The 16747-nt window shown below is 45.7% G+C and overlaps 2 protein-coding genes across 4 annotated transcripts in view; one reads left to right on the forward strand and one right to left on the reverse strand.

Moving 5' to 3' along the window:
* The window catches only part of gem (transcription factor CP2 like gemini), a 57008-nt gene extending 44709 nt beyond the window's left edge, over positions 1-12299 (forward strand). For all 3 annotated transcript variants that reach the window (XM_089547870.1, XM_089547871.1, XM_089547874.1), the window contains 2 exons: positions 9884-9935; positions 10431-12299. In XM_089547870.1, coding sequence (XP_089403996.1) covers positions 9884-9935; positions 10431-10492 — 114 coding nt within the window. In that variant the 3' untranslated portion in view covers positions 10493-12299. The remainder of the gene's footprint in view (positions 1-9883; positions 9936-10430) is intronic.
* LOC149339057 (paired box protein Pax-6-like) overlaps positions 8425-16747 on the reverse strand; it is a 251155-nt gene continuing 242832 nt past the window's right edge. The window contains exon 6 of the mRNA XM_089547877.1: positions 8425-10628. Coding sequence (XP_089404003.1) covers positions 10545-10628 — 84 coding nt within the window. The 3' untranslated portion in view covers positions 8425-10544. The remainder of the gene's footprint in view (positions 10629-16747) is intronic.

Raw genomic sequence — 16747 nt, forward strand, 5'->3', positions numbered from 1 at the left:
CTATCACTATCGCTCTCATCATCACTGGCCATCTCTAGCACTATCACTGTTATACCCATCACTATCACTAACCATCGCTACCAGCACTGTTGGCAGGTATTATTATCACTATCACTACCACTATCTGTACCACTAACTCTATCAGTAGCTATCATTATCACTATCTGTCACCATTTTTTATTGTCTATTTACTATCACTGCTATCATTGCGTATTCATTCCTTATCAACTAACCGGTTGCTTAATCAGCTTTTACATTTTAATTACCATACAACTTATGATTGACACTTCTTGGGGACACTTTTGTGGAAAACTTCCATCTAGTCTGCAGCTTCCATCTAGAACTTCTGTACACGCCACTCATGAGCCAAGAAAGGCTTACACCTTAAAGGGAAACTGCATAGGTTTTAGAAATCAACGAGCTTAAGAGGGTCGAATGTGTGAAACTGGCAGGTAAAGCATGCGAAGTATTTTTGTGCTAGCACTTGAAATAGTGAAGTAATCGCCGATTAAAATCCGGACACTCTTGAAGCTTCTCCGCAGCGCACAACACCAAGTGGGGGGCGCATTATGACGTCATCGAAGGTATCGGCACATTTCCAACGCACATACGCCTGCTTTGAAGGGAAAAAACCAACGCCACCGAAGGCTAACCCTGCCAAGAGTTGTTTGGCAGTGTCTAACGCGTCAGGGCAGGGTGCGGCTGACGACAGCGGTAATTTGAAATCATACCTTCCGTGACGTCACGCTGAGTTTCCCTGCACTTCTCCGGTGCATTGAGGAGAAGCGCAAAATTCAATCGTCGATTACGCCACTATTTTAAATGCTAGTGCAAAAACACTTGGCATGCTTTACCTACAGCCTACATAGATTTGAATCCTTGAATATCGCGAAATTGTCAAAAAAGTGCTGCAGTTGCCCTTTAATAGCTGCAATGCAGTGGCAATAGCTTGTAGTGGTTGTTTCTCTGCAGTGCAGTGGTGCAAAAGACGAAGCATCTAAGAATTTTAAAAAATATAAAGAAGCGATGTGTTTAGCTACGAGCGCGTTGTTCCCACAGTGACACGACATGAAGAAGCACAGTGGCTTGTTTGCAGTGGCAGAGGGCAAGGCAGTGAAGCATCTGAAGAATCATAGCAATGCGCTTATGGGCAAGTGACCAGCCTGCGCAAAGCAGAACAAGAACGCTGCGACAGTCAGCTGCCCCAGCAGCTTCCCCACAGTGCTTTGGGGCAAGGGAGCGAAGCATTCGAAAGCAATGATGAAGAGATCATGGCTACATTCACCGGTGTGCTGCGAAGTGTCTTGCATGATAAGGACAGTGTAAGCACAGGCGGAATTCTTAAATGATTTTTGTACTCATTCACCAGTTGTTGCAAATTAGGCAGTTTGGATTATATGTTTTTTGCGACAAAACCCACCTGACCCCCCCCCCCCCCTCGGAATTAATCAAAGATTGTAACAATGAAATTCCGTATTCTTTTTTTTTTTTAAGTTTATTAACATTGATGGTTGTACAAAGAATGAAGCAATATTATACAGAAAGAGGTCCCGAAGTCAGTACTGTATTGGGACCTCTTATCATGAATGCGCAGGAAAAGTAAAACAGAAGCAGTGAGACAATGAGCAAAATCATTTGTCCTTTGTCATTAACTCATTAACTCGAAATGTCAATATATTCTGTCTTATTTGCATGTACAACAAAACCCCGTTGGTACATTAATTGTGGAGAAGAATGTACTATCCGGGAAAACATGTCATCCAAACCACCTAATTTTTAAAGGGACACTGAGGAGAAATTGAACCTGGCTTGTATCGACAGAATACCAGCTCCTGATTACAAAAACGCCACTCATACTGACAACAAAGCTCTTGTAATGTAGAAAAGAGCAAGAACCAAAATACAGGTATCGCTATCACAGGCCAAACTCGCAAGTACAAGCGTGATGACGTCATAGGACAAAAGTGTTGCTAGAACCAATGGTTCTAGCAACACTAGGACACGAGAAGCTGCGAATCACTGAGGCGCAGCCAATGCATGCGCAAATCTCCTTGACGTCGCCAGATGGCGCCACGTGCCTGGCAGCTACGCGCGCGCCTGCAGCATCGGGACTAATCAGTGCCTGCTCACCGGTGGTAGGCGGGCTCCCAGTATTCCGCTAACGGTAACAAGGTACCTGGTATGCTAAAGGTGTCTATTTGCAAGAACTCCGTTGACGACTTCGAGAACGGGATCCTGGATCCGCTGGCAAATCGCCGGTGCAAACGTAAGCGAAGCGACTGTAGCGACGCCCGCAATGCCGATAGGTACCTTCAACGTGCGACCGGCGGTAGCTTACTTTTCGGCTGCTGCTAGGCCGCACTGCTGGCTGCCAGAAATCACGGAGTCTGCGTTACGTCATGTTTCACGTCATGTTTCACATCACTTAGTCCTGTGTTGTCATAAGAGAATCCCAAGTTTGAATCAGAGCGGCAGGAAAAACGTTTTCAACTTCGAATTCAAATTTCTTAAAAATAAATGCATCTTTCACTGCCGGCCAAGTGGCAACAAAGCCATGAAATGCCGAACTATCGGATTTTGCTTTAAAAAGATAATAATAGAGCTCTCCTCACTGTCCCTTTAAAAAGTGACCTGTTGAATGAGGTACAAAGGCATTTATTGATATTTTAACATCATAAAAATGTCAATTAGCATTTCTTTGCGCAAGATCCGATCAGATTGTTTTGTAGTGCTCGTAGAGTCCACTCCACGTTTGCGCTGTCTAAAGCATGGAAGGAACTCCATAATGCTTCTTGTCCGTCGATGGCATGACGAAAGTAACCAAAAGCTCTTCCTCGTCATTTTTTAATGTTTCACCCCTTGGTACCCTAGTGCGGCAGGGAAGCTGACTGCCGCAGTGTTTCTGCTTTTTAGGCTGTGTTCCCCTTAAAGGGACACTGAGGAGAAATTGAAGTTGGCTTGTATCGACAGAATACCAGCTCCTGATTACAAAAACGCCACTCATACTGACAACAAAGCTCTTGTAACGTAGAAAAGAGCAAGAACCAAAATACAGGTATCGCCGCCACAGGCCAAACTCGCAAGTACAAGCGTGATGAGATCATAGAACAAAACAGTGTTGCTAGAACGAATGGTTCTAGCAACACCAGGAACCGAGAAACCATGCATCACTGAGGCGCAGCCAATGCATGCGCAAATCTCCTTGACGTCGCCAGATGGCGCCACGTGCCCGGCTGCTATAAAGCCCCTCAATGAAACAAAAGTAGCGAAAAGCTTTGAACTTTCCGACACTCCTCCTCTCCTGGCGCGCCGCCGAAGAATCGAGCCTCCCATTGGCCGAGGCGTCGTAGTCACGTGTTAGCGCGCGCTTTTTGGCTCCGCAGCAGACGCTGGCGCCATTGCTGGGGCTGGGAGTCGCGCTTCGTTTTCTTTCTGTGCAACAGTTTTGGCGGGAAGCATTTTTTTTTTTTCATCTTTGACGGCGTGTACGTGTTGCGGCGATGCCGAGCTTATGTTGCGCGTATGGATGCAACAACCGAGGTGGCAGTGGCAAAAGATTTTTTGTAATTCCTTCCAGAAAAAGCAAGGCGGCTCGCCGAAAGGTTTGGCAGCACAGGATCGGCCGGGCAAACTTCGATAATGTTGTGTATCCGCGTGTTTGTGAGATAAGTGGTCGTTTTTCAGTTGCTAGTCGTGTTTTTTTCGGATGATTTGGTGTGAAGTGCCAGCGGCTGCAGTCTTTCTTCGCACTAAATGCCGTTTGGCATGATTCTAAATAGACTCGTTCGCTAGCGGGTACGAAAGCCGTGCTGAAGCGCAGGTTTAATGTTGCTCGCATTGCGCGGCGCGTCGGCTTGGTTTCAGTCGGGCTCGTTCGCATGTTGTTTGAGCCCGGCCGTTTACCTTGCTCGCTATGAAGGTCCAGGCTTGATGTTGCGCGCATTGCTTGCCGTATTTATGTTGCTGCAGCGGGACTCCTGGGCTCACGAACTCGATACTAAAGGGGCGGTACTCGCTGTTTGAGCCTATACGCTGCTCATGCTGCTCGCGGTGCAGGTCTAGCTTTCATGTTGAGCGCATCGCTAGACGTATTTGTTTTGTTACAGTTGCACTCCTTCGCTCACGAACTCGACACCAAAGGTGTGTTACTTGCTGTTGAAGCTCCTCCTGCTCATGCTGCTTGCGATTAAGGTGTAACTTTCATGTTGCGCGCATTGCTGAACGTATTTTTCAAGCAGCGTTCTAAACCGAAATCGGGCGTTACTGTGCCTAGGCACATTAACGCACCTGTCGCTTGAATACTCGATATCTGCGTGGATAATACTTGAGAATGCAAGCAAGGACCTCTGTATAACATAGTTTCAGACATTTTGGGTTGAGGCTGTCGTCGCTGCCGCGAATTCCTGCGAAAATCACGCTGCGTGGAGCTATGTAACGTGGATAGGTGGTGTCAAATGAGCACTAGGGGCGCGAGCAATGATCCAGACGATTTCCAAAGTTCGACATTGGAAAAGCTCCTCATGGCTTTTAATGTGCAGTGGTGACGTGTTAACACTTGTGTATTATTGTTTCAGTTATGAAAGGTCACGCTCTATATTTTTTTTCGTGCCTTGTATCTCCCACGCCACAATCTCAATGCGGCCGAATCGGAGGCAGAAAATGCAACAAAAATCATGCGGGTGCGCGGTCCGCTGCGCGCCAAAGCGCGAGCGACGAGAAAGCCACTCGTCGAACGATGGTAGTCACTCTAGTGCCGCGAGCTCGCTCGCGCGCGCCACTTCCAACGTGTGCTCCGCAGTCAAAGCGATCGAAGGACAAGAAGTTTCTATAAAGGAATCCAACTTTGGTCTGGGCAGTTATTACAGTAACTCATTTTTCAATCTCTCATTTCATGATGTCATTTTGACCGAAGCCAAGTCACAAAACGCAACACGAAGTTCATTTGGGTGCGCGGTCTGCCGGGCGCGAAAAGGCGACGGTTGGGAGCGTCTGCTAGCTGCTCCCGACCTAGGTGCCGCCACCGTCGGCGCCCGGGAGAAGCCGAGAGAAGGAGCGCCGGCATAGGAGGAGGAGGGAGGAGATGTCGCTACTTTTAGTTTATTTAGGGGCTTTAGGCTGCTACGCGCGCTCCTGAAGCATCGGGACAAATCAGCGCCTGTTTTCCGGCGGTAGGCGGGCTCCCGGTATTCCGCTAGCGGTAACAAGGTACACGGTATGCTAAAGGTGTCTATTTGCGAGAACTTCGTTGACGACTTCGAGAACGAGATCCATCGTAACGCTGGCAAAACGCCAGTGCAAACGTAATCGAAGCGACTGTAGCGACGGCCGCAATAGCCGATAGATGCCTTCAACATGCGGCCGGCGGTAGCTTTCTTTTCGGCTGCTGCTAGGCCGCACTGCTGGCAGCCAGAAATCACGGAGTCTGCGTTACGTCATGTGCACGTCATGTTTCACGTCTCTTAGTCCTCTGTCGTCATAGACGAATCCCAAGTTTGAATCAGAGCGGTGGGAAAAACTTTTTCAACTTCGAATCCAAATTTCTTAGAAATAAATGCATCTTTCGCTGCCGGCCAAGTGGCAACAAAGCCATGACATGCCGAACTATCGGATTTTACTATAAAAAAAATATTAATAGTGCTCTCCTCAGTGTCCCTTTAACCGGCCCACTGTAGGCCCTTGCCCGTTTCTCCTCTCCATGTCACATCCCTGAAGAACATCCCTCAAAAACTGCTCTCTTAAATGCGATTGTTATTAATGATTTATTATTAAATACAAAAAGCAACACATGAGCTGAGGTCAGCAGAGATAAAAGGGGCAGGTAGAGGACAGGGAGGGGTAAAAAGGTGGGGCACGACTGGAAGGAAGGACAGGGGTAGGGTGACACATACACAATAAACAAAAAATCCATAGGCTGAAGATTGTTTTGCTTTGGTTTGTGGGGGTTTAACCCTTTCAGGCGCTTTGTACACAAATGCGTAAGTGGCAAACTTATACGTTTTTCTGAGAAATTGGAGCACTTGACAGTGATTTCATCATTTCAGTCAAATTGAGTGCCCTTCTTGTTGCAAATAAGTTGCTTTTTTGTACCATGTAGCGAATGCTGTAAGTAATATTTCACATAACAGTGAGCTAGGTAGCACTTTGTCCGCCGTTTTAGTGCAGACAGATTTTGCCACGAGTCAAAACATCCATTGTTTTTGCTCAGTTTTGAGCGTGATGTGAATCTTCGGAACACAAAGTGATTGCACGATCTCTTGGGTGTCTACCTGACACACGAGAACATTTCGATGCTACTATTTCTAACAAATCTGACACTTTGTACACAATTCTCCATATCATTGTAAAAACTTACCTGCTGGTTTTTCACGTTCGAAAACTAATAAATTCCCTTTCTTGAGGCCTGAATATACTACTTAGGTAAAAAAATAATTCATTTCAGTTAAAACGAAAAATGGCGCCCGAAAGGGTTAACATCCCAAAGCAACTCATGCTACAAGAGACGCCGTAGTGAAGGGCTCCAGATTATTTCGACCACCTGGGGTTCTTTTAACGTGCATGATGTAAAAATAGCGCACGAGGAACACAAGGGACGGAAAGGAAACGACGCAGACAAGCGCTAAAACAGCCTATATAGTGTCCTAACCCTATATAACACCCTATATAGTGTCACCCTATATGTCCTTGTGCGCTATTTTTACATCATGACCGTTATCCAACTTGCCCAACTTTCGGCTTTTCTTTAACGTGCACTGACATCACACTGTACACAGGCCTTTCACATTTCTCTTCCATCTAAATTCGGCCTCCGCGGCCGAGGTCGAACCCGCATCTTTTGGGTCAGCAGCCGAGCACCATAACCACTGAGCCACCGCGGTGGCTATATAGGTTGTAGTGAAGTGCAACGCTCACGCACGTTGTAGAAAGTTCTCTGCGCAACACTGCATAGCGGGCGCAGCAGGCACGGCCCACGTGGTGAATGTTATTGTTTTTGGTGGTGGTGGTAGTCCTTCACCTCTTTGCATCTCGCACTGCAGAGAAGCCTCCACAGCGGGTGACTGTTCCTGCATTTCAGCTCATGTCGCATGCCCTCAAGTTTGACCCACTTGTATGTTTGCGCACACGCAGTTGATCCATAAACCTATTATAAGGCCACAATTTTTTCAAATTTTGAACTTAATAGCCAGGAAATCGTGTTGTCCAGGAGCATATTAACTCGGAGAAATGTAGAGTAACTCTATGGGACATTTTTACTGTCCACTATTTTGAGCGTATGAAACGGGAAATTGTACAAACCGGGAACATATCAATGTGGGTTTAATGTATGCCTGGTGTTTTAGGGATGCCTGCCCTTAATTTGAAAAAATATGGGCTTTTTTAGGTAAAAAGGTGTCAGAGTAATGCCAATGTTGGTCAATGCAGAAAACAATGAACCATGTTAACTAGCAAACGAGTTAACTGTAGCCTAATAGATAGCTTTTGAATTATTACAAATTGGCACCTGCTTGCAATCAGGGGTTTGTAGCTGACCAGTAGTAGTAGTAGTAGTATGTTTATTTGGCCATATTATGTACAATATGCCCTCGAGGTGAGGCTTAAGGAGGTAGACCAAGCATGCCTCCTGATAAGGCCTACACCCCGATCACACATCATGGAAACGGGGGCCGAATGGACAAAAGATAAAAAACAATGAGCAAACATGATCACAATAGAAAATAGTTAATGATAGACAATAATAAATATCAATTAACAATAAACAAAACATTTCATAATATGCACATTCAAAAAAAAAAGCATAACACAAACACACACTCAAAAAAACTAAGTATACAGAATTAGCTGAAATTTAACCGAGGGGGAAAATAACCGTCACTTTTTTCTTGAATACAGACACACTATAACTTTCTAAAGCAATCTGAATAAGAGACTGGTAGGCATTACACAATGTTATAATTTGATAATCGGTTGTTTGTTTACCATAATTTGTTCTGGGTCTTGCAGTAGATAGGGCAACGGAACGTAGACCATACGCAACGTTTCTTGAATTATAAGTATTAGGAAAAGAGCTAAAGTAGCAATAGCTATATCTGTTTTTGGAATTTAAAAATTGCAGTGAGCCTCAGCGCTGCGGCTCAACAAATTTTAGCAACTTATTGTACAATTTAAAAGCCATGTGCCTGTGTTGTGCACAAAGCGACGCCCACCTCCGTGACGCATATGCCACATGACCTTGCCCTCGTCCCGGCAGGAGCAGTGAACAACGGCAAACAGCACTGTGTGGGTAGCGCAAGCGTGACACAGATGATCACGTGGCACGTGCTTCACGGAGTGGCACTCTTTGATGGACGTTGCTGTGCACACACAGCCGGCACACAATTTTCAAATTGTGCGATAAATGGCCCAAAATTTATTGAACCACAGTGCCAAGGGTAATCGAGTTTTTGAAATTATGAAACCAGATATGGCTATTACTAATGGTCAGCTAGAAATCTAATTGAAACCAGGTGTTTATTCGTAATAGGTAAAAGGTAGATTTTAGTTAGCCAGCTTACTAATTAACGGGATTGGCCTGGTTTTTGACATCCGCGAGCACTGGTGTTACTTCGCCGAAAATGCTATCATTTTACCGTAACTATTTTCAAAAATTAGTGGCGAGCTTCCCTGAAACGTGATATAGCCCTATGTTTATGATGATAAAAGGGCTCATTTGACTGGCTCTTGCATTGCCTGCTTACTTTAGAATGTTCATGCTTGTTGCAGTGTTACATTAATTATGCCATCAAGCTTTGTCCATGATGACACAATGATGCCATCATTGCCTCCATTTGGTGTTGACAGTGCTCCAGCCGTAAACCCCCATGAAAGTGAATACCTTTATTAAATACGCTGAGAGATTTTTATACATACATGAGACACATGGTTGCCAAATTACCAAACAAAATCAAAACAAAACAGTGAACATAATCGAAGACAAGGCAGAGTGCTGTATGGGCTACTGTGAAAATAACAGGTCACAGCATTACATGCTGTTGCTTTGATGTGTCCTTTTTTTTCTGTGTTTTTATGGTTTCTCCTGGAGCATGCGATAGGGCCTTGCCTTGAAGAAGCTCTTAACCCTAATGTTATCAATCTTAGGGCTGTGCATATTGTTTATTAGGAAACTTTCGCCATAAAGTAGACCTGAAGGGACGCATTACAGTGCTATGGCTGGGAAGCATAAGTGCAGGCTTGAGCAAAAGCTTAAGTAAGAGCTAAGTAAGCTTAAGTAAAAGAGTGAGTGCTTGTTGCAGTATGGAACGCACTGTACGTTGACACCCTGCTGTGTACTGCACTTCAGATTTAAATACAAATTCTTTTTGCAAAGTAATAATGCTCATCATGTTATAACTCTTATGAGAAAAACTCATTATCTCCAAAGAGATTCGCTGTTGCGCGTAAACGCATTGCCTTGTAGCATGGCACGTGGCCTGTTTTATTCTATGAATTGGTTGGTTCTCACTAAATCTTGGCTGGTTTTCTGGTTTGGTTTGGTTTGTGGGGTTTAACGTCCCAAAGCGACTAAGGCTATGAGAGACGCCGTAGTGGAGGGCTCCGGAAATTTCGACCACCTGGGGTTCTTTAACGTGCACTGACACCGCACAGTACACGGGCCTCGAATTTCTCCTCCAAAGAAATTCAACCGTCGCGGCCGGGATCGAACCCGCGCCTTTCGGGCCAGCAGCCGAGCACCATAACCACTGAGCCACCGCGGCGGCTCAGTGGTTTTCTGCTTGCCTCTGTAGCTGCAGTCACTTAAGCGCAAAAAGCTCATTGAAGTGCATTTCATTTACAAAATTGCTGTGCTCATTCTGCAGTAGAATCATGTTGTATTGGTATTGACTTTCAGGTGGTCCGCAACATGACGGATGATTCAATGTACATCATGGAACTCTTGAGAGGTAGGTTGGCTTTAAAGCTAGAATTGGACATTCTTGTTTGCACAGTGGGCTCACATCAATTTGAACAGAAGATTTGACCCCATCGTTATAAACTGGGTTGAAAGGCTTTTGTTATTCAAACTCTGAATTTAAACAAATTTTTGTTCCCCTTTATGGTAGAATTACTGAGAGGGACCACTTAGCTACAGTTGATAGTTTCCAATTGCTTAAGTTCTGCTAGTTTGTGTCGGAGTGGGCATTGAGGGTTCCCGTGACAGTCTTGTCAAGTTAACTAGTTGCAGTTGTGCTAAGAGTTTGAATGGAAAAGCACAAATGCGTAAGCAAGCAGAGTACATCAGCTTGAAGATTTGTGTTGTGCTAATTGCTACTCTGACATTGCTAACCCCTTTACGTGACAGGATCTAGCTCTTTTGTGGAAAAAGCTATTGAGTAGCGAGTCACTTTCTCCCCTTACTTGCCAGTGCACTTATGTGCGTCTCCCCCTCTCTCAACTAGGCCCAGATGATGAAGTCTACAGCCTTCTCCTGAAGTCTTATGGCTCCAACACACGGACATGATGATGAATCAGCTGTGTAGCCATCTCTCCATTGTGGGTTGCATTCATTGCCATCACAGCCATGATCCACTGGCATCTCCATCTTTCCGGTCCTGCCTGGGATTGCCCTCCGCCGTGGCCCGGGTCACCAAGTGCATCTGTCGGGGACGACACATTCTGTAGAACATGCAGCTGACATGTGCTGTGGGTGCCTGGCATGCAGGTTGCTTTTTGAGAAATGGGCCTTCCAGCACCAGCGTGCGACAGAATTGTTGAGAGCATTCACTCACATTACAAACTGTACCGTATAAACGCGTGTAAGGGCCGCACTTTTTTTTTCGAGATTTGGGGGCCAATTTTTTGGGTGCGGCCCATACTTGTGACGTACGAAAAAAAAAATTTTTTTTTAAGTAAAAACACACCAATCAGGGAATGAGCGGCATTTATTCTACGTTCAGTCGTCACTCGCGGAGTATTTCGACTCTGAGCTGGTGCTGTGCCCTGGTGCACGCTCATCCCAAAGAAGCCGCGCAGCATGTCCGCTGTCAACGCGTAGCCGTTGCTCCGCATTTCCATCGCATAGCAGAGCAGCTCTTCTTACAGTTCGGGAAACTCGCACGGTTCGCCTCGGAAAGCGCGCTTTTTGCAGCTTGTGTTTCTCAATGCACCCTTTTGATAGCACGATCATCGGACGCACTTCTCGGCCACGTCGAATTCCCTGTTCGCCGCACGCTTGCCACGTTCGAGAGCTAACTCCCAGCCGTGTAGCTGATAACATGCTTGCCCATCGTGCTAAAACTACATTACTCGGCGGCAGCACGCGAGAGCCACAACTACGGAGAACGCGCTAACACGCCATAAAAGGCTGGAGCTGGCGATACTGATGCCGATTTAGATAGCGGGAAGACGCGGGGGAAAAAAATTGACGATGATGATGATGGCTTCGGCCTCACGCGCCATCCATGGACGGTTTTTGGAAGCTCTTGTGCGCGTGCTTGGCCTCTACAGCGCGCCGTTGTTCGCAGCCGGAGCCGATCGCGGAGGCCATGGCGAGTGCATTTAGAAGGCTATACCCGCCTGGGTCATGGAAAGTTCGGGTGCGGCCCTTACACAGATTTATTTTTTTTTAAACATTTCCTTCGGGAAAACTGGGTGCGGCCCATACACGCGTGCGGCCCATACACGCGTGTGGCCCTTACACGCGTTTATACGGTATTTTAATAGTGTACTGTAGATGGCATTCTTGCCAACACAAAATAAGCAAGGGGTAGGAGGGGAGCCTTAATCTGCTGGACAAGTCCCCTTTCAACAAGAGGACTTGTCTCCTTGTGGGATGTTGCCAAAGCGAAGATGAGTCTTGTTGTCTAAACGTTGCCGAGCGGACTGCGGCCTCCCCTACGCTTTGTTTATTTTGTGCTGCCATCTTACAGAATGGGAACTGTTTTTATTACCTGGGTCAGTTCATTTAGTACCTCAAATCTCCAAGCACAACTGCTGTGTGCCCTCTGACCATTGTCAGTTGCAGTGGTCTCGTACAGCTGTTTACCAAACTGGTGCACATGAACTGGTTGGTGACATTTGGACGCGCTTTTCAGCCGAACAACAGGCATTTTGGCAGGTGTGTAGCACATTAGGTAGTATTTTGCAACATTATTGTGCATAGTGCTTAGCAAATCAGATGCAGTCGGGACAGGTTGATCTCACTTATATGACTGTGGTGGTTTTTGACGCCTGTAGTTTCTGCTGTCTTGCCGCTGACGAAACCCATTGCTGGCTTGGGGATGTACAGTGGCGAATGGGCCATGAACGCACAAGATGATTCAAGTGTCGCCTTTGGCTTTGCTTTTCTGTAGCATGTGCTGTGAAGATCTGCATACAGTGGCCAATGGCTTTCATTGCAGTCTGTCTCCTTGTTTTGGAAATGTGGCTCAAGGCTGGCCTTTAGAGCAAATATTTTCAGGTGTGAACACATGGGGGCTTGCATACCAGAAAAATTCCAAGGGTCAGAAGGCTGCTGCTAAAGAGAGTGTACATTCACTAAAGCCCCACCTCGATGGACACTTCCGAGGCGTACACGCGAAGCGCCTGCGCGCCCAGCACGCGCTGCGACGGGCGTCGAAAAGTGGCATGTACCTCCATGCTGCTGGTCCCCCTCGCGAGCCGACTGAAAAAATGTCAAGCCGTGAACAGAAGATGATTGAGGAGCGTCAAGGATTCCAAGAAAACTTGGGAGGGAATCTGAAAGCTTCAAGCAGTGAAGAAAAGAGTCCCCGAGCGCCCCGCGGTCCTCCCATTGTTGTAAACCAGACCCCGCTTCCGACGCGTGCTCGAGCGTCCATGCACAGGCGCCGATATCTGACATGCACAGATATCTGCGGCCCGCTCGCGCCTGCTCGCGCGTCGCGGCTTGCGCTTGTGCAGACAGGCTCCAGCGTACGCCCGTGCGCGTAGGCGCTTCGCGTGTACGCCTCGGAAGTGTCCATCGAGGTGAGGCTTAAGGAACTGCTTCCTTCCACTAGTGCTAATATAAGAAAACAATCTCTAATAGAAGTGGCTTATGGGGTCTTCTTTTACTCTACTAACCAGTTGCAGCAGTAAACAAAGTAAACATTGTCAGAAACATCAAAATTCCGGCGATTACAATTTTATGATTAGCTTTTATTTATGTATCTAGAAAAACTTTAAAACAACGGTCGAATCTCGATGGAGGCGAAATTCTAGAGGCCCGTGTACTGTGCGATGTCAGTGCACGGTAAAGAACCCCAGGTGGTTGAAATTTCCGGAGCCCTCCACTATGGTGTCCCTGAACCATAGCCTGAGTCGCTTTGGGACGTTAAACCCCATAAACCAAATGGTCTATTTCCTTGTGAAGGGATATAGTGTATGGCGGTTGCAAACGTGGGTGGAACTTCGCTGCTCGCATAAGTTGTGTCCGACCACAGAGCAGTGGTTTGTGCTTCAGTACATCAATGACGTAGACATTTTGGCTAGCTGATTTTTCCATCTTTGAGCAAATAGTACAAGCATGAAAGACATTAGGAAAAATGAGTGTGTGTGCGTGCCATTTCCCTCTATGTCCATGGACAGTGTGCTTGCGTTGCTTGTTTCAGGATGCAACAGTGGATATACTTAAGGGGGGACACTGGTCTTGAAAAAAAAATTTTTATTAATGATGTCACAGTTACGAAATCTTCAGGGAATATGTATTTTTGTGTGCTGATTCTAAATATGTCATTTAATTTCATGCAAAACAATCCCTTGAGCACTTATGTAACTTTTTATGCTAGTATTTTGCGGAGAGTTTTGAAGAAAATTTACTGCAGGAAACTCGCTGAAATATATGCCATTGGGTTCTCTTGACACCAAGGAATACACTAAGGGTAAAATTGCCTTCCTGCCTATCATAGAACTTAAGTTATAGAGTTTTGAAGTTGTCGCTTCAGAAATGAGAAGGAAAGTGTGTATTCCTGTTTCTGAAGTGGCAGCTTCAGTACCCTATTACTCAAGTTCTATGAGAGCCAGGATGATAATTTTACCCTTATTGTATTCCTTGGTCTCAAGAGAAGCCAATGGCATGCATTTCAGCGAGTTTCCTGCAGCAGATTTTCTTCAAAACTCTCCGCAAAATACTAGCATAAAAAGTGCATAAGTGCTCAAGGAATTGTTTTACATGAAATTAAATGACATATCTAGAATCAGAGCACAAAAATACATGTGCACTGAAAATTTCATAACTCTGACTTAATTAATAAAAATTTTCTTTTCAAGACCAGTGTCCCCCCTTAAAGAAACGCTTGTCCAATGTAGCAGTGTGGGCAGTGTGGCATAAGGGTTGAAGGAATGCATGCTACACCATATGGTCTCGCCATCCAGCCTTCAAAGGTTTCATGTATCATTGAAGATGCAGAGCATCCTGAAGCTAAGAAAGCTTAAAGGACTATGAAAAGGCTCATCGGCCCCCCATCCAGAACTACTGCTCCACAGCCCTGGGGGGGCTTTTGCTGCAGAAGCTGACAGTGCCACTTCATTTGTTTGTCAAGGCTTAAAGGGACAGCACAACTCCATTCATGTTCTGTTCTTGGTAAAAGTTGATTCGATGGCTCGTTTGTCTGGCCGCAAAAGATTAATTTCTTTTTTTCTGGGAAAAGGGGATTTAAAAATGGCACATTATTATTTTCCCTACCACTTGGTGACCACTGCTTCATAGTGAATGGCGGTGTAGCCTAGTCCTTGAGATCCGCGCACAAAATTCGATATGTCATAACCGTAGCTTTCTTGCCAATGTGGCTGGTAGAGCGGTGCCTGTGCTTCATTTCTTATGCCATTCTAGCTTGTAGAAGAATGTGTTAATGTCCTAGCCTTACGTTACACGAACTTCACCAACCTGGTTCTAGTTCACTCAATTTGAGACAGAGCATTTAAGCGTGAGACGCAAAGGCTTTTTTCATCAGGGGTGCTCCATCAGAGACAGTTTGAAGCAATTAAAAGGGCAGGAAAGGAAAGAGTATGAATGCAATGGTTATGTACAAAAGGCTTTTTGCTGCTTACCATTTTCACTGTTTCTCTGACAAAACCACTGCATGGTTCGTCATCGCGTGTGCAGTCAATGGTGATAGCTGCTGACTGCAATGTCTCGCTCTCTTTTCACCTCTGCTGTACAAAAAGACCAGAGTCCCTCACACTAGCTTGAACGAACCCATCTTTTGTCACTCTCTTTCTTGCTTGATCTTTTTAAATGAAACTTCACATTAATGCCTTTTTAATGAGAAACTTCAGTCTGTTTTAGTATTTGCGACATTTAATCGATCTGAACTCTCTGGGCACTAGAGTTTGATAAGGCTAGAGAAAATGACTTTCGCAAATCACATAGGCACTGCAGTGCCCAAGTCTCTGGCTATACACTATAAACTGCACTGACCGGAATTTGTTTTTAAGAGCATCCTTTTGACCACCACTAGACACTTCATGCTTTTGGTGGCAAAGGCAGGATGGTTGGCCCCGTTAAGATTTTGTTCTGATGCCTTGAATCAATTCGTCGCCCCATTCCGGTCCTGCGCAGAAGCATTGTGCAGTGCATGCCTGAAGTCATCATCTGTCAGACCGCCAGGTTTCGGTTTTGTGCAGCTTGTCTCGAGGGCATAGGCGCTGTGAAACAGCCGAAATTTTCTCACGAGCATGAGAGCACTACCTGAAATTAATAGTTTTTGTGCATTCTCACACACATAGTCCTGCAGGCTGTATATTTCGGTTTTCAAGAGCGTGCCTTGACTGCGAGAAACTTGTTTTCTCTTTGTGGCTTCCGCAGTGTCCAAGGTTTTCTGTCAGTGCTTTGCAGAGGCCTAAATTGCGAAAGGCTGAGACATTCAAGTGGATGCGCTTGACCATTGTCACTGGACACACATGGGGCTTTTCCCAGTTGTGTTTACTGTGTTAACAACGTGCGCCAAGCGGCCAGCAATTTCTTTGAATGCTTTTTCCCCAGCCTGCATCACTTCTGAAGGGCTGTAGTAAGGCCTCGTTCTAATGAGACTGTTCAAGATTCAACACATTTTGCTGCAGGCATTCCTTTGCCATATTCTGATTTGAGCTTCAAGGAATGAATGCCACCATACCCTCTCCTTGCTCTCCAGTGTAAAGGGCAGGCAGCCACAGTATTTTCCCGACTTATTCTGTCTACATGAGCATACTAAATTGGGTATCCTAAGCAGGTTTGATTGGTCTCTAAGCTCTCAATGTGCACTCTTGTTTCATTATAGCGAGGTTTTACTAAGTACTATTTTATATGGTGCCTTTATTGCCCACGGTGTCATCCCTACATGATATTATGACATTAGCAATTATCTTTGCTATATCGTGTGGGAAGGTTTTTTATAATTTGTCACCTTTTTATCGTGGTATTTTGTTGGTTGCAAGGCCTGTTGATATTTTGGGCCCATGGACATGCGTGAAAGAGTTGCTTTGGCCATGCGAAAGAGTTTGAGAATTGACACGGCAGAGCGCATTTGTAGATGATGACCGGCGTTCCAGAATGTGGAGGTAGCACGACACATGAAAGGCGTTGCACCCGATATGGCCTTCATGGTGTCCGTTCACATTTCATGGCACTGCTTAAGTATTATTGCATTCGTTTACATCACAGCAACCTTTGTTGTTGCTTTCAGGCTGCAGCCATACTTTTTTAGCCATACGCATTTGTGCATTTGCTTCCTTCCTTCCTTAGTTGTCAGATTTCGTTTAGGACATCATATTTGGTGTTTCGAGGCCATACTTGTTCTTC

This window comes from Amblyomma mixtum, chromosome 6 (assembly GCF_055824585.1).
Source record: "Amblyomma mixtum isolate Tamu chromosome 6, ASM5582458v1, whole genome shotgun sequence".
Lineage (NCBI taxonomy): Eukaryota > Metazoa > Arthropoda > Arachnida > Ixodida > Ixodidae > Amblyomma > Amblyomma mixtum.